This window comes from Amblyomma mixtum, chromosome 2, assembly GCF_055824585.1.
Source record: "Amblyomma mixtum isolate Tamu chromosome 2, ASM5582458v1, whole genome shotgun sequence".
Taxonomy (NCBI): domain Eukaryota; kingdom Metazoa; phylum Arthropoda; class Arachnida; order Ixodida; family Ixodidae; genus Amblyomma; species Amblyomma mixtum.
Genome location: NC_143013.1, coordinates 99494109 through 99514255, shown reverse-complemented (window position 1 = coordinate 99514255; position 20147 = coordinate 99494109). Strand labels below are relative to the sequence as shown.

General features: G+C 47.7%; 1 protein-coding gene across 1 annotated transcript in view; it reads left to right on the top strand.

The window, feature by feature from the left end:
• LOC149360266 (cytochrome P450 3A14-like) overlaps positions 1 to 20147 on the top strand; it is an 87473-nt gene that overhangs the window by 27786 nt on the left and 39540 nt on the right. Inside the window, exons 4-5 of the mRNA XM_089572232.1 lie at positions 14170 to 14266; positions 18672 to 18797. Coding sequence (XP_089428358.1) covers positions 14170 to 14266; positions 18672 to 18797 — 223 coding nt within the window. The remainder of the gene's footprint in view (positions 1 to 14169; positions 14267 to 18671; positions 18798 to 20147) is intronic.

Sequence of the window (20147 nt, the reverse complement as noted above, 5' to 3'; positions counted from 1 at the left end):
AGGAGGAAAGCCACTGAGAATTCCGTCCGCCCCCCGTCCGGCATGCTATCTGGAAAAAGACTCTTCTTTTTTTCCACCATTAGATAGGAGAACGTAAAGAAAAACTCTAGCACTTTTGTGCGCTATTGAGCATGCAATTAAGGTTTTTTTTTGTGTGTAGTGCAGCTTTTATAGAACTGTTTTCATACGCTCTTTATTTGTAGGCGGTTTAAAGGACTTACCTGGCAAATACAATGTGTCTGTGCTATACGGATCATTCTGTGTTTATTTATTTTCTTCATGTTCGGATATCACCACGGGACAAAAAGAATATGTACGTTCTTCATTGATATTGGGAAATATTGACTGATGTTTTAGCGTGCTTAGGCAAAATTTGAATTAGGTGCGTTAGCGGTTCGGTTTCTGTTCGAGGCTTGGTTTTCAACGTAGAGCGGTCTTCAGACAAGGATTGGCACCGCGATGGCTCAGTGATTGAGGCACTCGTCTACTGAGCCGGCGTACCCGGGTTCGAACAAGACCGCCCGTGGCGACCGCTTTTCGATGGAGGCCAAACGCAAAAGGGCACCCATGTGCTGTTGTTGCGACTGAAAGAAGGATGAAAAGGAAATCGCACGGGCCTGCCGACTGGCTCCAGCGGAGCCACCACCGCTGCCACGTGCAGAGCAAATAGACGTGAGTTGAAAGATATGAGAGGAAAGAGTGAAACAACAGACGCACGTTCTATCAACCGCGTCCGCCGAAGCGAAGACGCAGCAAACGCAGCGCAGTGAAGACACAGCGAAGACGCTGGCTGCTGCAGATATCCCAGCCCCTTCCCCCACGTATGCTATGCGATGTCAGTGCACGTTAAATATCCCCGTGTGGTCGAAATTATTCCGGAGCGACTACGGCACTTCTTACTTCCTTTCTTCTTTCGTTCCCTCTTTTATCCCTTCCTTACTGCACGGTTCGGGTGTCCACCAAAATAGGTGCGACAATTACTGCGCCATTTCCTTTCCTTAAAACCGATTTTCGTCCTTTATGTTCAGTAGAGCTTGAGATCCGTCTAAGGTATATGAAGCGATAGTGTTAATGTGTTAATGCGCACATATGCGGAATCGTTCATGCTCTCATTTACATTCACAGAGCGCTGTGAGCGTCCTCATATCACTCCTCACACAGTGGTGTCATGCACCACCGCCCTACGATGTCAGGCGCTGTCACTGTTTGGGATCGTGAGACCAACTTTCCCCTTCCAGAAAAACCTTTCGCGACGAATCATTAACAACGACCTGCCATGGTGGGCAGTTTTATTGCGAAAGCAATACTACCTGCACTTTCCAGGGTGACCACCATCGCAGTGGTCGCGGCAGTGAACACCATTGACCTTCATTTGACCTTGATTGCATTAGTTTGATTAGATTGGATTGGACTGGATTAGACTGGACTGGATTGGATTAGATTAGATTAGATTAGATTAAATTAGATTAGATTACATTAGATTAGAGTAGATTACATTGGATTTTATTCGATTGCATTGGATTGGATTAGAATTGATTGTATTGGATGGGATTTGATTGGATTTGATTGGAATGGAATGGAAGGGATTGGATTGTATAACCGATGCATCACCACAAGTCTAACCACAAGCACCACCACCAGCTACACTACCAGCTGTACCATGGCGTAGGTACGGATATTGCTTTCGCAATTACCGGGCTTAACCAAGCTGAGCCACAGCGAATTTTTTTATCACAATACGGTGATGATGCCATGCGTTGAAGTGACATTGATGGCCTACCTGCCACCTATAGGGGGCCACCTACTTGGCAGACAGGCCACCCAAGGCAGGTGTCTAACAACCCGGTGAGCACACAGAGCGACATCGAACACAACGGCTATGCGGCTAAAATGAAGGTCTAGTGCTCAGACGCTAAAAATACTAGCATGTGTTAGCCTAAGGTATTTACCCCCAGAACTCGGTCTTGCATGGACGAAGTTGTCGACGACAACATCGGTAATACGCTTGGAAATACCTTCAAGGACATGGAGCGTTGCTGACCATGTGACGTTCCCGCCTGTAGGGGGTCAGTCACAATGCAACACAGTTGTTTGTTGCTATCTACGGGTTCTGCTGAAGCGAGGTGAATTGAGCCAACACACAACGCCTCCGAGGCAACCTCATTTATTCACACTCTCTGCCTGAAGGTGTAACTGGGAGTTCCGCTCATCGCTGTCTTGTATTAGGCGTCGGTGCGGTCCGGCCAACAGGTGCCTCGCTACTTGGCTGCTCTGGCGGGGGTGGCGCTCAGCCTGGTGACGGTCCCACGTTTCGGTGACTATGACGGGCAGTGGCGCCTCCTTGGGCGTCTTGGCTGGCGGTCAGTTTGCTGCGGATGCCCTCGGGTCCGGCCTCACCGACTACCGACCAGTGCGATCTGCTTCCGTCCACTTCGCCCGTCACTGCTCGTTCTGTCCTTTGTCTCTTCTGTCTCCAACGCGTCTCTCTGAGGACTCTTTTTCTTTCCTTCGGTGCCCTCCTCGCCCAACGGATTTTCGCCGCCGCTGCTCATGCAGCCGACCAAGGACGCCCGCCGATTTTTCCACGAAGCCGCGAAGGCCGGCAGCCCCGTTGGGGATGTGTCGAAGGGGGATCAGGTGTCACTCGGAGGGCAACGGTTCCCCCTAAACCAGCGCCTCGCCGCCTCTGCTGGGAGCCCTCCTGGTGCTAACTTGCCGGCCTCCATCGCCACCTCGAGCCATTAGTAAGGCCGTTGCGTTGCAAGATACTGCTGGCCTGTGGGCCCGCGAACTCCGGGAAACTGTTTGTGCCGCGAGAGTTCCGGCCTACCCTCTGCGCCGCAGGGTGCCGGCCACTTCGCGAACGCGGGGCTCATGTTCAGCCGAAGACGCACTCCTCTCGAACTTGACATATTTATGAGGGTCACGGCTGTCCTCCCTCTTCTCGCATCGGAACCAGGGGTTGTTTCTTCCAAGAACCGCGGCTTGGTCATGCGACCATGGCATTCGAAAACTTGGCCGTCAACGGACAAAGGGAGTCCTCCTTTAGCAGCGGAAGAGAGCAGCTGCCCGGGGAGACAGGCTGTTTTCCAAGGGCCTGGGGCCCTCTTTTCTTTTGGGTTAACTTCCCTTAATAAAGACCCAACTCCTAGCCTTCTCAGAGTCCACAGCCCGTACCTCGCAACAAGGCCGTCTGAAGGCGCGCATGCGTGCACACACAAACGCACAAACGTGCCTGTCTCTGCGCCAAAGGTGGGGAAGTTGGGGACGCGCTGCAAAACGGGCCGCAGGGATGCGTGTGGTCGCGCTTGGCGCCCCGCGCGGCCTCTTCTCCTTAGCCCTCTGGCTACTTCGCACGTCTTTCTGCTGCGCCCACCGCATTCCATACAACCGCCTTCGCTGACGGGGCAGAGCGATAATTTTGAAGGCAGACACAGTGTCTCTGGTGCTAGTCGATGGAGAGAGTTCTTTTGGGCCATGCCTAGGCCTCCCGTACACAGTCCTTCACAACCACAGAGGCAGAGAGCAAACCTTGATCTCGACGAGAATGATGTCAGAGCAGGGCAATCTGTCCTATGGTATTCATTAGATGTCTACTAGATGTGCTGGGAAAGTTAGGAATGCAAACAACATTACTTACGGTATTTGTGTGGGAGGGGACGCGGAAACAGCAGGTCACAAAATTTCCGAGCTGCTGACCCCAAATTCCTGCGAAGTAATTCAAAGGATGATTTGCGGAGCATGGTTATGTTCCTAAAGAAAGCACAGTACAATGACACGCGGCGCTCAGAAAACAAAATATAATACAACAGTTATTCAACAATGATGGTTCATGGTGCTTACCGTCCCAAGCGACTCAGGCAATGAGGGACGCCGTAGTGAAGCGCTCCAGAAATTTCGACCATCTACGGTCCTTTAACGTGCACTAACATAGCATAGTGCGTGGTCCGCTAGAATTTCGCCGCCATTGAAATTCGACCGCAGCGACCGGGATCGAACCCGCGTCTTTTGAGTCAGCAGCCGAGCGCCATAACCACTGAGCCACCTCGGCGGCCCTACAGCAAGTTAGTAATGTGGTGCAATTTTCAATCCCCGCAGTTGTGTAGGCCAATTACGATGGCAAAGAGAAGATGCCGAGAACGAGGAATGGGAGTGTGCTGTAGGGAATAAGGATGCGAGAACAAGAAGGAGTCTCAGTGCATTCGACAGGAGCTTGTGAGTGAAGAACAAGAGCTGGACAAAATACGACAAATGTGGAGCATACATCTGATCCTTCTTGCCAGCGCTCACCAACAGGGCCGATACCTTGGAACTGACAAGAAAGATGAAGTGGTTTTTTAGGGCAGCGCAGCACAGCAACTTGCGGACAGGAAAACAATTGCGTTACATTAGGACAAAGAGCAGCCAAGATTGGCAAAGAAAAGCGACGTAATTATATTGAATTTGTTCGTAGAAAAGGAGCAGTAACGGTCTCACTGTCAATGAATATCTATACCTCTCTTGGAGGGAGGGCAGGAAGTGAAAGAAGTGAAAGCGGCGGCGCAGGCGTAGGTGGACCGGTAGACATGCACAGCTGGCGGGCGACTTCCTCACGGACAAACTGCTGAATGTGCTGGAGGAGCGACGGGTGGTACAGAGCACCGTCCCTGGGAAGAGCCAAGCTGGAAATGGTTGCCCCTTGAAAACCGGCCCGCCGGGTGGAAAGGCGCTGTTTGCGCAGCTTATCGAAGCTTTGGCAGTAGCTTATCACATCGAAGACAAACTGGGGATTCTTCGCGACGAGCATCTGAAAGGCGGCACCATCAATGCCTTTCAGAATATTTCTGGTCTTGTCGGCCTCGCGCATGGAAGCGTTGATGCGCTTACAAAGGTCGACAACATCTTCGTTGTAGCTTGTAAAGTTTTCACCGCTTTGTTGTGCCCGACCGCGCAAGCGTTGCTCGGCACGAAGCTTACTCACAGCGGGACGGCCGAAGACCTCCGTGAGGCTGGTTTTAAGATCCGCCCAGCTGGAGATGTCAGCTTCGTGATTGCGGAACCACTGATTGGCGACGTCGCTCAAATAAAACATAACGTTGATGAGCTTGATGCTGTCAGCCATCTTGTTATACGCACTGACGCGTTCACAGGAGGCGAGCCCGTCTTCTATGTCGGTATCGCCCGTGCCGCTGAAGATCGTAGGGTCGCGCTGGCGGATGGTACCGGAACATATGACAGCAGTGCGAACAGGCTGGGAAGGTTGAGCCATGGTGTCGGGCACCGTGGTAGAGCCTAGTAGCCTGGGCATTGTGGCGTATCTCGAGGGTGAGAGCAGACGGCACCTCCACCAAGTGTAATGCAGGACGTCTTCCAAGGCGCTGCGTCGCGAACGCCTAGCCGCAGAGTCCCGGTACAGACCAGAGGCAGCGATCAGTCCAGCACACGCACGAGCATCGGCACGTTGTTTCACTTTTCAATTCAATTCAATTTCAGTGTCAATTTATTTCAAATTTCTTTTACAGGAAACAATACATACAGGCAAAAGAAAGAAAATAGCTTTGAAAACATGGCATGCAAAAAGAACTTTCGGACATCGAGTGTTAGTAAAAACTATACTGTTACATATAGAGTGCATAATCACAGAAAACTATGAAGAAAATAGAATTTCAGGTTAAATCAATTATTTCAATTAAGTGTTTTTTAAACATACCAGCAAAGTTTTCTGAGTTTTTCTGAGAAATGGGTATCGCGTTCCAAATTTTTCCCCCAGCAACTGCACAAAACGCTCACCATATGCATTGCGCATGGGAGGGAGGTTGAAATTGCCGAAAGAGAGGTTTCTAGTGGACCGAAGCGGGGATGAAGTATTGATGCATGAAAAGGGTGGTTGTGTCTTACTATGTTGTGAATACGTACAGAGATTTTTAATCGGTACAATAAATCAAATGGAAGGATTATTGACTTGCGGAATAACGGTTTGCTGTGCTCAAAACGGTTAGACTTGTTTATTATTCTTAATGCACGTTTTTGAAGACGGATAATATGATTTAAATACGTATGGTAAGTTCCACCCCATGCTTCAACACAGTATGATAGATGGCTTTCAATGAAGGCAAAATAGAGCATTTGTAATGTAGACATGTCAAATAATTCCTTAACCTGATGAAGGGCATGACGTCCAGATGCCAACTTCCCGCAGACTCCCTCAGTTTGTTCTTGCCAGTATAAGCGGCTGTCAGATGTGACGCCTAGATATTTAATTGAAAACGTGTGTTCTATTAGTGCATTATTTACTAGGATTCTGACATCAATTGGGTCGATTACTTTTCTTCTGTAATGAAATATCAGGTATTTAGTTTTTTTCGTGTTTATTGTCAGCTTATTAGCTGAGAACCATTGCGCTATCTTATGGACTCTTTGATTCGCTTTTTCTTCTAGCTGTTTCATTGTGTCTGCCGTTACTATTAAACATGTATCATCAGCATACATCAGAAACATGTATCATCATTTCGTCGTCTTCTACCCTAAGCGCCAGCCGCCGATGGCTCGGGAGCCGAAAACCTGTCTTACACTAGCAACAAATATCTGCTCGTAACAGATAGGCTCCGCTTGCGAAGAAAATCGCCTTTACCAAAGGCACCTTCATGCGTGCCGTGCGAAGCAGTGAAGCAACCTTTCGCTCTACAGGAGAGCAGACGACGCCACGAAAGGACGCCGTCAGCCGAATTTTGCTCTTATTTTTGCGAAAAGATCGCCTCAAGGACGCAAAAATGTGTTGATTGGCAAATTATTTCTTGGTTGGTATTAAATCTCTTCGTTATATCCGCTGACGCGCTCTTATTTACTTCGTTAAAACCGGACCCAAAATGTATGGAAAATGCAAAAATGGGAATGGGAAATTGAAATCCCTTCGTTATAACCGCTATTTCGCTATAAGTCGCTTCGTTATGAACGGGCTAGACTGTAATTGATTTTAAGGAAACGAAAGGCACTGTATCCGCCTCACTCTCGTTGGGCACCTAAACAGCGACGAGGTGGGTGGGGGGGTGGCGGATAGAGAGCTAATCGAGTCGGGTACGAGAAAAGGAAGAAAGATTGCCGCCTCACACTGGGAGAATTAAAGGTGCACTAAAGACGATTTTGAAGTCATTCTACCGCGGCAACTCAATTTACACGCCCCAAGCGTTCTTACAAACTTCGAATTATTGCACTCTGTGGCCAGTTTCTCTATTACATCTAATTAAACATCCCAACTCCTGCCTTTCTTTAACTAACCGCCGAGAGTTGGAGGAATCAATTATCGCGTGGAGTGCCTTTGAGCCAGGCGCGTGGCGGCTTGTCGCTTTGCGATGTGCCTAGTTATGCCTAAAGTAATATGTCCACGAGTATTTTTATTTCCATGGGACTAATTTGCGGTTATATTGTCTGCAACTGAAACAATCTATTCACGAAAACCTAAAATCAAAATATAAGTGATAGGGAAGTCGCCACGCGACTGGCTGAACAGCCCTCCACACGTTGGTTGACTTCTCCTACCATAGGAAGTCAGTTCAGAATAAAGGCGGAAGCCGGGACGTTTCATCCGATTTATTGGGGAAATCGGCCAGACAGAACAGTAATTAGCAGTATCTAAGAACTCTCTGAGGGTGTATGTCGAGTTCCGGAGGTAAAAAGACGCGCTGGGGATACTCATTAATGCACATTTAACATCAATTTCGAGCACTTGGAGTTCTTTGTACGGTGACATCGCACAGCACATCGGAGACTTTTTGAGTTTCCCTCGATCGAAACACGACCTGCGCGAGTACTGAACCACCGTCCTTGGGCTCAGAACGTCAGCATGATAAGCACTGGGCTACGGCAGTGATGTCGGCTATTAGAGGACTGCACGAAGAATGGAAAGGCTCTGGAACAGGCCATTTCAAATCTGTATGTATTGGTATATTGCAGTTATATATTGCTTTAATCTAAGATCTAAAGCACCCTTCAAAAATATTCCCTTAGCTGGAACTTTAAACCAATATTGTGTTGGGCATGTGTAAATTTCAAACTTTTTCATAGCTTTGCAAGCCAACATGAAGAGGTCTGAAAACTACATAATTTCAGGGCTTTTGAGCTACCTCCCTACCAAATAGAAATAAATAATAAGGCGGGTCATAAAGAATATAAGCAGTTCAGTGGCGTTGCCATGCGGGAGGACATAGCAGCTGTATGCCCAGGCAGAGACGTGAGCCTGAAAGAAAATAGGAAGAGAATCACAAAACAAATGCAAAGGTTCTCTGACGTTAGTGGAAACCGCAGCTGTTATGAAAGTAACAGCTGAGGTGCAACGTCACAATCCTGCTATGGCGTGTTTCACTTCCGTGAGGATTCTACGCTGTCATACACATGGCGCGGTTGATGAAGGCGCAGGTGCACGTACTCCTGGCGATCTCAGTGTTCACATTGTTTCGCCCTGACCTTCATTTTCACGCGCTCGCCGTCTCGCAATTATCAGCGCCTAGAAATTTTCGGGTAGGTGCGTGGAGGGTACAAAAAGGTCACTCTCTAAGGGGCCAGATTTCGTTCCGAAATTCTAGCTGCGAAAAACTTTGCGCGTCGTGCGTCCACGACTTCGCCGCGCAACTGTACGTGCGAGGAGGAAAGAAACGCCTTTGGCGCGCATCGCCATCGGCCCCGGGTCAGTGTTAGCCGTTCAGGCAACGCTGTCATTATTCTCAATTGGCTGCCGGACGCTTAAGAAGAGTCTACAGCATACAATAAAGCAGGACACAAAACTTTAAAATATTGTACCGGAAAAAAAGCGCAATGGGTACTGGCATCGCACCCTATTGTCCCGTACGTATTTTAGCCACCACAGGAGTCTGTCTATGTATCACTCGCAAGATTTCTTTTCAAGTTAGGCTTTCAAGCCATCATTACGCAGGAGTCAACACTTGAAATCGCTATCAACTCTGAAAGTTGAAACTTGGTTTTTGAGAAAAAGAAATGACAGTAATTCCCTCACATCTCGGTGGACACCCGAACCGCGCCGTAAGGGAATGGAGGAAGGAGGGTATGGTACAAGAAAGAGAGAAAGAATTGCCGTAGTGGAAGTCTCAGGAACAATTTCGACCACTGAAGATCTTTAACGTGCGCTGACCTCGCACAGCACATGGTCGCCTTTCACGTTTCGCCTCCTTCGAAACACAGCCGCCCGCGTACTCCTGCTCAGTAGACGAGCGCCTTAACCACTAAGCCGCCGCGGCGCTGATACGCACTTTGACGGGAGCAAACGTACTGTATGAGAGACGAAGCGCCGTGAACAAACGTGGCATCTTTGATCGTAAGACCGTATTTCCTCGCTTTCGAATCTCCTAAATTATTCCGCATAACAACTAAAGCACGCAAGAAATCTGATTCTAAATAATACTTGCATTACCTGCATAATGCCGATCGCGCCTATGAATCTATTCAGAGAAGAAAAGCTTGCATTCACGAATTCAGAAGCCGCCGCGCTACGCTCGGAGTAAGCCGCTTTTTCAAATGACGTCTCTGGCGCAGCAAGGACGTGCGGTAACTTCGATCTTCGATTCTGTCATGTTTTATCAATAATGTGGAGGTTCATGCCCAATGAAACGCATAATTTGAGCAAGAGCCCACGGAGGCCATTTAGGGCGGACGGATCGAAAACACGGAAGGTGGCGCATACGAATCAGTTCTGTACACCGATTGGTTCACTGTCGACCGACGCGCGGCAAAGCGGCGGACACCGAGAGAACATACGTCATCAAGCCAAATCGGGGCAGCACGTCCTGTTTTAGCGCTGAGTGCATGGCGGAAAAGCCGCTGGACGAAGTTCTCGAGTTATTTCTATGTTTTTTTCTCCTTGGAGCTCCTCCTTAACACTTTTGAATTGAGGCGCTCAAGAGGTGGTGTCACCTTTTCGCGCACTTATGGTGAGCACTCGCAGACACCCTTTGAGCGTTTCGGGGTAGCGGTCTCGGTCTCAGAGGAGATGCCCTCGACTCAGTGTGGCTAAATACGAGGCAATATAATATTTTGTCGTTAATTAACTGCAGGAAGAGTCACATACTATACGTTCGATTTAAGATTACCACATAATCATAGGGCAAGCTTGAGGTTTGGGATGACCGCTCATCAAAAGTTATCGCTATGGCACTGAAAGGACACCAATGTAGTTCGGGAGCATTAAGTTCCTTTTCGTTATTGCTATGTTATTGAAAGGACTCAACCACAGCAATGCCGTTCGGAGAATTAAATTCCTGTTCGTTTTAAAGCAGTATTTAATCTCTGTATAAAACAAAGCTTCAAATAGGATCTATTCTGTATGTCTTGCAGAGGTAATGACGCCCTTTAACTCATGACGTTCACATATACTTAGTAAGCGCAATGAAAAAGAGCATTTCCATACTGGTAGCGTGTAGTCAGGTCCTCGCTTGCAGAAGAGAGACCAGAATTGGACGCCTCTGCTGGGTTGTGGTTCTTGCAAAAATTACTTCATAGAAACGCCTCTGTGCCTGTAGCTTTCCTGCTCCTTCGGCTGCTTAAAAATGAGTCGGTCGGTCGGTCGGTCGGTCGGTCGGTCGGTCGGTCGGTCGGTCAATAAAATAATCATATTCATTTGGTTGTTTACTGAACTACAGCCGAAATAAATAGAAACGTCATGTACCAAGTGCTTCAGGGAAGATTTTAAGTAAATATCAGAATAGTGTTTTTGAGGTAAAAATATGCCTTTTTCAGCACAGTATTACAAGCTTTGATAGACACCAGAAAACCGGTGAATCGTTTTGAGTAGTGAGCGGGTTACCTAATTCTTAATAATTACTTTTAACTATTACAGCTAGGGGTTTTACAGATCTGTAATTGCATAATAGCAATTACACAATTGTAGCGAGTCGATATTTATAGCCATGTCGGTTTCTATAATTTAGTAAACACGATTACCATTGGTTCTTTGGCTGTACAAAATTTGACTTTCGTGACTAATTACGTGCCCTGCAAAGGTTGCTTTGCCTGCATGCTTTTCGAAACAGCATGCATTTTGGTATGATTTAGCCAAATGTTCCCGAGCCACAGCGCGGAAAGTCTTCGCGTTTTCGAGATTCTATAAACTGAAATGGTTATTACTGACGACCGGCTACAAAAATTTAATTGTGACAAGGCACCTAATTTTAATAGTAGAAAAGTTAATTAATAAAAATTAAACGGCTGATTACATAAAACCATTAACCGGTTTTCTGGTTTCCGCCAGCATTGGTAATACTATACCGCAAGAGCCACATTTTTACCCAAAAAGCATATTTTTAAAGATTACTTAAAATATTCCCTTAAACACCTGGTACATAACGCATAACCTCATTAAAGCATCTGCTTACCGTCGCAATCGCTTATGATAGACTCTATTCTCTTCACGTGTCACCTAATGTAGGTTATCTGCTGTGAAAGAAGAAAGGCGTCAATGAATGTTATTCGTTACAAAAACAGGTGCTTCGAATTATCGAATGTTTTATTCAAAAATTTTATACCAATGATGTCCTAATTTCGTGAATGTCTACATGTTATAGAGTTCAGGAATGGATTGCGAAGTAATGTTTGTGTCTTAAAGGCATTGCCAGAATTGAAGTTTAATGTCGGCGCATACATGGCGCGTAAGAGTGAACGGTGAAAGGCGAAGCAGTGCAGAACAAGATAGAGTACAGACCTCTGTGCCTCGCTCTCTTTCCAAGGCTGAGATGCGGACAGACTTGGCAGAGCGGCAGTCCACAGGAGATTTATTCGCTGCTTCCGCTCCGCTCCGGCCGCAGACTGTCCTCGCCTCTTCGGACGGATCCTCTGTTGTCTGCGAGGATAAATCGGTCAATCATTGCCATTTGGCAGAAACCACATGAAGTTCCAATGTGAAACATGGAGAAAGCAGTTGGAAGATTTCTAGATGGCGGAAACTCCTACCATGAATGTAGGCTGTAGTGATGCGACGAATGCCATATTTAGATCACGCTCATAAGCGATGCCACAATGGGATGCCGGGATGTCCTTAGAAAGAAATGGCGACGTGTTACTGCCGGAGGATGTCGGGATGTAAAGCTTCCCCATTGTTTTGTTGCTCGACGGTAATGATGTTGCGTGAATAAACGAGAGGCTTGTAGTTTCTAACATTGCAATGCGTAAGCTCCACGACAAAGGCGTAGTAAGTGATCACAGGAAAGTTCCTTTTGTGGTGGTGATGACAGCAGCACGTGGTGGGTAGTAGTGTGAAGGACTGTGTACGGGAGGCCTAGGCATGGCCCAAAAGAACTCTCTCCACCGACTAGCACCAGAGACACTGTGTCTGGCTTCAAAATTATCGCCCTGCCCCGTCAGCGAAGGCGGTTGTGTGGAATGCGGCGGGCGCAACAGAAAGACGTGCGAAGTAGCCAGAGGGCAAAAGAGCAGAAGCCGCGCGGGGAGCCCCGCGCGACCGCACGCATCCCTGCGGCCCGTTTTGCAGCGCGTCCCCAACTCCCCCCCCCCTCCCCCTTTGGCGCAGAGACAGCCACGTTTGTGCGTTTCTGTGTGCGCGCATGCACGCCTGCAGACGGCCTTGTTGCGAGGTACGGGCTGTGGACTCGGTGAAGGCTAGGAGTTCGGTCTCTATTAAGGGAATTTAACCCAAAAGAATAGAGGGCCCCAGGCCCTTAGAAAATACAGACTGGCTCCCCGAGCAGCGGCTATCTTCCGCTGCTGGAGGAAGACTCGCTTTGTCCGTTGACGGCCGAGTTCTCGAATGCCGTGGTCGCGTGACCAAGCCGTGGATCTTGGAAGAGGGCGTCCTTGGGGATCGAATCCAGACCACCCCGAGTTCCGATGCGAGAAGAGAGAGGACAGCCGTGACCCTCATCAATATGTCAAGTTCGAGAGGAGTGCGTCTTCGGCTCAACATGAGCCCCGCGTTCGCGAAGAGGCCGGCACCCTGCGGCGCCGAGGGTAGGCCGGAACGCTCGCGGCACTAATAGTTTCCCGGAGTTCGCGGGCCCACAGGCCAGCAGTGTCTTGCAGCGCAACGGCCTTACTAACGGCTCGAGGCGGCGAGGGAGGCCGATAAGTTAGCACCAGGAGAGCTCCCAGCAGAGGAGGCGAGGTGCTGGTTTGGGGAAACCGTTGCCCTCCGAGGGACACCTGATCCCCTTCGACACATCCCAATGGGGCCGCCGGCCTCCGCGTCCTAACGGCCGCGGCTCCGTGGAAAAATCGGCGGGCGCCCTTGGTCGCCTGCATGAGCAGCGACGGCGAAAAACCGTTGGCCGAGGAGGACACCGAAGGAAAGAAAGAGAGTCCTCAGAGAGACGCGTTGAGGACAGAAGAGACAAAAGAGAGAACGAGCAGGGACGGGTGAGGTGGACGGAAGCAGATCGCGCTGGTCTGTAGTCGGCGAGGCCGGACCTGAGGGCATCCGGAGCAAACTGACCGCCAGCCGACACGCCCAAGAAGCCTGACGCCACAACCCGTCACAGTCAGCGAAACATGGGACCGCCACCAGGCTGAGCGCCACCCCCGCCAGAGCAGCCGAGAGCGAGGCACCTGCTGGCCGGACCTCACCGACGCCTAATACAAGACAGCGGTGAGCGGAACTCCCAGTTTCACCTTCAGGCAGAGTGTGAATAAATTAGGTTGACTCGGAGGCGTTGTTTGTTGGCTCATTTCTCCTCGCTTCAACAGAACCCGTAGATAGCAACAAATATTGTGTTGCATTTTGACTGACCCCCGACAGGCGGGAACGTCACAGTAGTGGCAATATCGGTAATGTTAGATACTAATATACCGGTAGTAGTAATGTGGTAATAGTTGCATTGCTACTATTATTCATTGTTCAAGGGTAGTTGGCGAGCTGTATACTTGATCCTCTCGTTTAGGAGTGGAGCTGTCGGCGCCACTCTTGAGACCTGGAGTACGATCGGAAGTCGCGGATTTTTACCCCGGCAAATTCAAAAGGTGGCGCGCAGGAACGGACAAGCTGCCGGGATGCGACAACTGCTAAAGTGTTTTGCAAGTCACACCCTATTACATCGCTGCTTCAAATTCAGGCCCCTTGAGCTTGCTCTTTGTTACAAAACCACCGGGTTTTCTCGTCTATTTTGTTTCACGGCTATGTCGTTCATGTTAATATTGCGAGTGACGCAGTTGTAATCAGTGTTTCCAATCACCACGCAGTTTCTATGACGGGGACGTGCCATTTGTCGTGACGATGGACCTGGACTTAATAGAGACTGTCAATATACGCCACTTCAAGAACTTCATGAGCCGAGGGGTAAGTTGAAGTGAACGTAAAGCTGTAAAGTACCGGTTTAACACTCCATTGCCTTCCGTACTGAATTAGTTGAAGATGTTTCACTATAGAGCAAGAACCCATGATATACAGTAAATAGGATTTTCTGCGATGTGTTTGTTACGTGAAAACAGCCTTTAAGCTCATTGCAATAGACGTATGTAAAATGAGAAGTGTGCCAGGATTCTTCAATGAGACGATTTCGCAACTATGGCGGGGAAGGACGTTTTTACCGTTGAAAGCAAACTTCCCAATTGAAGTACGTAAACGTTATGAAATTTATTCTAGTTTGGTGCCAGCTTTTCAGCACCATGTGTGAGCAGCAAATATGCTTAGCGGAACGTGGTAAAATCTCGAAAGCGCCGTTGTTAAGTGCGTAACCTAGTCTCTCTTGTACTTTGGCAGAAAAGTAGCAGGAATGATTCACTTTTCCTACGAGCGCAGAAGCAGTATTAAATGCATTCATTTACTGCGCATGATGGCATGCGGCAAGAATGCGTGACTAAGAATTTACCTATTAGAAAGTCAAAGTAAGTGTAATCGATGTGGCAATGGCCCCAGTGAATTTGAAATCTACGACGGAAGTAACACACAAACGAGAAGTACTGCTACACATGGCAGTGATATTGTGTGCCGGTGAAACCAAAGCGGTCTACGTACGTGCTCCCTTCGAAGGCGAAAGCCAACGTTCATTCATTTTGAAGCGAGCATCATGAAAAACTCGTGTGCTGAGATCTTGGAAAAGAAACGCTGAAAGTCCACTTGTACGGCGTACATCAATCAGAACGAGTGTAAAAGAGCAGTGTTGTCGCTCACCGTGCAAAGCGAGAAGAATCATGAGATAGCTCTTCAGATAAACAATCTACTTGGGTCTTCGCTGGGCCAACGCGACCTGCGGTCAAAAGAGGTGACAACGATCTCCTCATCGGTTAGGAGAATTACCGGGAACTTGTAACTTGAAGAAACAAGCAGCTCGACGGTAAGCTCTGAGCGGTCGAGACTGCCTTTGGTGGTGCATTTCAGGACAAGTAGGAGTAGGAACTGGTGACTCACAGTGCATGCCAACAATTGCACTTCGCATATCACTTGCCGAAAGGGAGATTACAAACTGCTTGGAGCGCAATTATCAAAATAAGGTTCCGATCCTGCAGATCACTGCCAAGACTGTCGGAAAGAAGCCGTGTCACCTACGAGCTCTGTTTTTCAGATTCTGAGGTGTTAAAAAGGCGTCGTGACGAAGCAGAACTTGAACTTCTACAATGAGGATGTCAAGAACGAGGAGATGATTGCACTAGTGATACGTCAAGTGTTGTTCGCCGGAGTGAAATGGTTTTTCCTGATTCATATCTAGAAACCCGTGAATATCTGTGCTCCGCTCCTTTGCGCATGGATATCAAAGCCGCTTTATAAACGCTCTTAGTCATGTAAAGCTTTCTGAAAGTACAGAGCTCGTCCCGTTCTCTTAACACATCCATGTGCTTAATTTGTGTGCAGTACTGTGTCATTTTTGCATTTATGAAGAAGCTAGGAACATCTTCAGCGCTGCCTTTAGGACAGTGCACAAGTGGGAATTCAATACCATTACATTGAATGGGCAATTGCGACCGATGACCTTGAAGAAATGAAATTAAGATACCACCAAGGTTGTTCTTAGGTTGTTAGTGCTGACATGGAATCACAAAACAGACAACATCACAATCACACAACAGTCCAGCAAGCTACCTAAGCCTGGAACAAGCAATAAAAGGTCTCTCGTCAAGACTAAAAGAAGACTGCATCATCCACGTGAATGGCTAGATTCATTCTCTGTCTTGACAAAGGCGTTATTGCAAGAGCTGTGGAAAGGAATGTAGTACGATATGCCATCCTACCACGTGGTCTGGACACAAAGTGGATACGGTGGGGCGAGGCACTACATGAATTGAAAAGAATTAAAGTGCAGCGCTGCTAAACATTAGGCGCAGTCGAGCCTGCCATGAAAGCAGTCCTGGACATATTTGCTATAAGCAGCCCAGTAGCGTACATGTGCGTAACAAAAGCAGATGAGATTAGAACTTCGATCATCATAATTAGCAAGCGAAAGGTCATCCCGATCAAGCAACTGACTCCTACGAGGCTGGAACTGATGGCGTGTCTTTTGGCTGTTAGAGTCTGCACGTGCAGACAAGCCTGAAGGAGCCATAACGGGTGACACATCTTTGCACTGACCCGACAATCTCGTTGTTCTCGATCACGGATGTACCCACTTAATGGAAACAGTCTGCAAGAAAGCGTGTAAAGAAAATTCAGCCTGAAACCGACCCCTATGCGCGGAAACATTGTCCTAGATCAGAGATTCCTGCGGATCTCATGACCAGAACTGTTCTAGCTGATCAGATTATTTAGTTTCATTTCGTGGGAAGGATCACCATGGATGAAGGCGACTGAACACACCCGGCCGCGCTCCTCGTTTCCAAGGAACATTCGGACTAGATGGAGAAAGAAGAATGAAAGTCCTTCTATAGGGACAAGCGTCCCTGAAGTTCTAACGCTGTCAGACGCAGTTCGGCACAGCAAAGCAAGAAGAGTGTGCCGAGTGTTAGTATGGGTCCTACGGTACATCAACAAGTTACGACATTTGAACGCTAACAAAGGTTCACTGACGGCGTTTGAACTGGACGTCACCAAGAGATACTGGCTACGGCAAGCTCAGCGAGAAGGCTTGAGAGCGAATTTCAGTGCGTGAAAAGAGGACATCGCCTTCCACCAGACTAGACACTCAGCGACATTCCAGTTCTTACTTACAACGACCGTATTCTTCGAATAAGTGGCAGTTTTTGACAAAGTGACAAGCCCTACGACGAACGGTATCCCATTCTACTGTGTAGCCGACATCGCCGGGCACAACTGCTCGTGCGTCAAGTACATCACCAGTGCTACACGGAAAAGAGCGAAATACCATGGTGTAGTTGAGAGAAAAGTAATATGCTGTGCAAGCCTGTCGGCAAGTAAAACAAAATCATCAGAGTTTGCGTAACCTTTCAAAGCTACAATGAACGATCAGTCAATGAAGTAACTGCACTGCTTCCGTGTTATATAGTGGCCCAGCCTCAACCCTTTAACGTCACAGGAGTGGGCTTTGCAGGACGACGTCTGGTAAAAGGAGAAAACTCGCTGTAAACTCCTATTTCACACTGTACACTTGTACCGAAGCATGAGCAGTTCGTTTAGAGCTTGCGAGAGACACGACAGCGGAGTCATGTTTTATGACCATCAGGCGTTTCCTCTCATGAAGAGGTGTACCTACAGCCATGTGGAGTGACAAAGCGCTTTCCTTGAAGAATGCCAGGAGAAAACGTTTATAAGTCAGGAACTCTATCCGGAAACCACAGGCGCTTAACTACTTTGCTGAGACACGCATAGAATGAAAGTCAATAGTTGAGCGTGGCACATGGTGGGGCGGCTTTTATGATCGGCTGTTTCCATGAGCCAAACTTGCGCTCAACACGGTTATCGGTTCTACGTTTGCTGGCTGCGACCTTTGCAGACACAGAAGCAGTCTCGTATTCAATACCTTTAACGCACGTCTACTACGAACAGGAAGAAAAAGAACGTATTCACCCTGCCTTCTTCTTGGCAGCAATAAGCGTGATGGCACTGCCAAGCATGGGAAAGAACAAAGCTGACCAAATGAACATAGCCGTTCAAACACTGTGGACCCGAAGCAGGACACCACAGAAGCTTTCTGGCATTGACGGTCCAGAGGGTATGTTGAATAACTGCGAAATGTTAATCAGAGTGAACGGTAAGAAAAACCGACCGAGGAAGACGACTCGATTCTTCTTCGTGACAGCCTTCAACCATGGCAGCATCGGAAGATCTCAAAAGAGTCTGTTTCGGGAATGATACGGCAAGGTGCGATCGTTACTTCAGAGATAATCTGGAGCATCAATCATCAAGAGACCAATGCATCTCTTGTAACGACTAGAGTTAAAGTAAAGGGAAAAAATGACCGAAGGCAATTTTGGCGGAAATGTGATGCGGGACAGTAAGCGAATGAAGACCACCCCAAGTTGGAAGGCGTGGCAAGCAGGGTTCCAAATATTGCAAAGCGCACCTTGGGGCATCAGTGTTCTCACGTAAGCTGTAACAAGGGGCGTCTTTTAAATTTGCTCAATTGTCTCTTTTAACGATTGCAAGGCATTATTCAATCTTGGATAGCACTCGATATTGCAGTTATGCTTCGTATTGCTTTGGGGCTCTTTAGAAGTGACTGACTCCCATGTATTTTCTTTCTTTTCCTGTGAATGCTGTTCCTTATCCTAGCCCGCATTCCTGGAGGACGGCATGGGAAGGGGCCTTATGTGACAAAAGGTGCCCAAAAATAAAACTTTCTCTTCTTCCTTAGCTCACCATGATGGTGGAAAAAATGCATCCCTTCTTGGGTAAGTCGATCATATACCTGGACGGCTGCAAGTGGAAAAGCATCCGGAACACGGTGGCCAGCGGCTTCAGCGCAGCGAAACTAAAGCTGGTAAGTGCTCTTCCGACACTCTAGACTGTTCCAATTAACGTCGCTGCAACGTGCTGTGGCTATTCTGCTGTTCGATCATGTAGTCATGTGCTGGGGTTGTCATGTGGTTACTTTTTGCTCATGGTCGCAGGCCTCACTACGTATTTCAAGCTGGGGGAGAAGTTCCATCATATGAATTTAAAACACAAGAGAACCACTCATAAGAAAGGACGAGAAGGCTGTCCTTATGACACTCCAGAGGTAAAGTCAAATGTCCGTGCAAATAAAGCGCCACAAATATACTAAGCTAAAAATGAAGGCTACCCGATTAAGTGATCCTAAGAAACTCAAAATTTTCTCGCTGTGACACGGTCTTAACTAATGATGTAACCCAAGCTGTCACTGCTCGAAAAAGTGTGGTGGGGGCCTTGAGATTGTCTGAAGGAAGCTTTCTTTGGCAGCTGCCGTAGCTGTATATGCGGCAGGTGGAGAAGTAAGCAGATTTAATCTCATTTATTAAGTTCGGGCCAAAAAAACACAATACATCAACTTACTTACACGGTGTAATATGCTCCGCCATGTACTTCTTACAACTGTGTGTCCGATACAACTGTGTGACGAAATCGGTATCACCAGAGCAAAAAGCTTCATTGGCGGCACCTTAAGTTTTAGAAAATGTTTGGAATAAAACATTTTTCTCTCAATGTTTATGCAGATTTCTATGTTTATGAAGAGCACCTCTACTGCAAAAAAGTTACAAGCGCTATATCCAGCTTTTAAAATTCTCCACACTTTTTCAAATCCACCTTTGAAAACATGTAAGAAAAAACGGAATTCGTAAGATTTCTCAATATGTTTCTGAAACAGCATGAGAGGAAAGCGGCAGAAATGCAGGAACAACGCTTAATTTCAGAATAATAAAATTTAATTCCTTCCATTCGCCACAGTTAGCACTGTTGGTACCAGATAGAAAAAGCAGTAATATGATAGAGTGGATTGTAATGACATAGTTATCGTTATGGTATTAGTATATGGCTGCCTTGCTCTGGACTCGCCTAATTGAGTGCAGCTATATGGTCACAAGCCTAGGTGTCAGTTGTGTTGTCTTGTGTTCGCTGTGATATCTCTTTGTCTAGAGAGATCATGGCAAGGAGCCAGAGCTGAAGTAGACAGCGCCAAACAGGAGATATTTATAGCAGCTAGTGTTATGTAAACATGTTCTCCCGGATGCGGCTTACGCAGCGCGTTGCACTGAATTTTCCGTTTCTAAGAGCATCTGGGCAAAGATTTGCGGGGCTACTACAGCGGAAGTGTGATGATAGCCTTTACAATAATTGAAGTGCGCGGTTTTGGTGATTCCTACCCACAGGG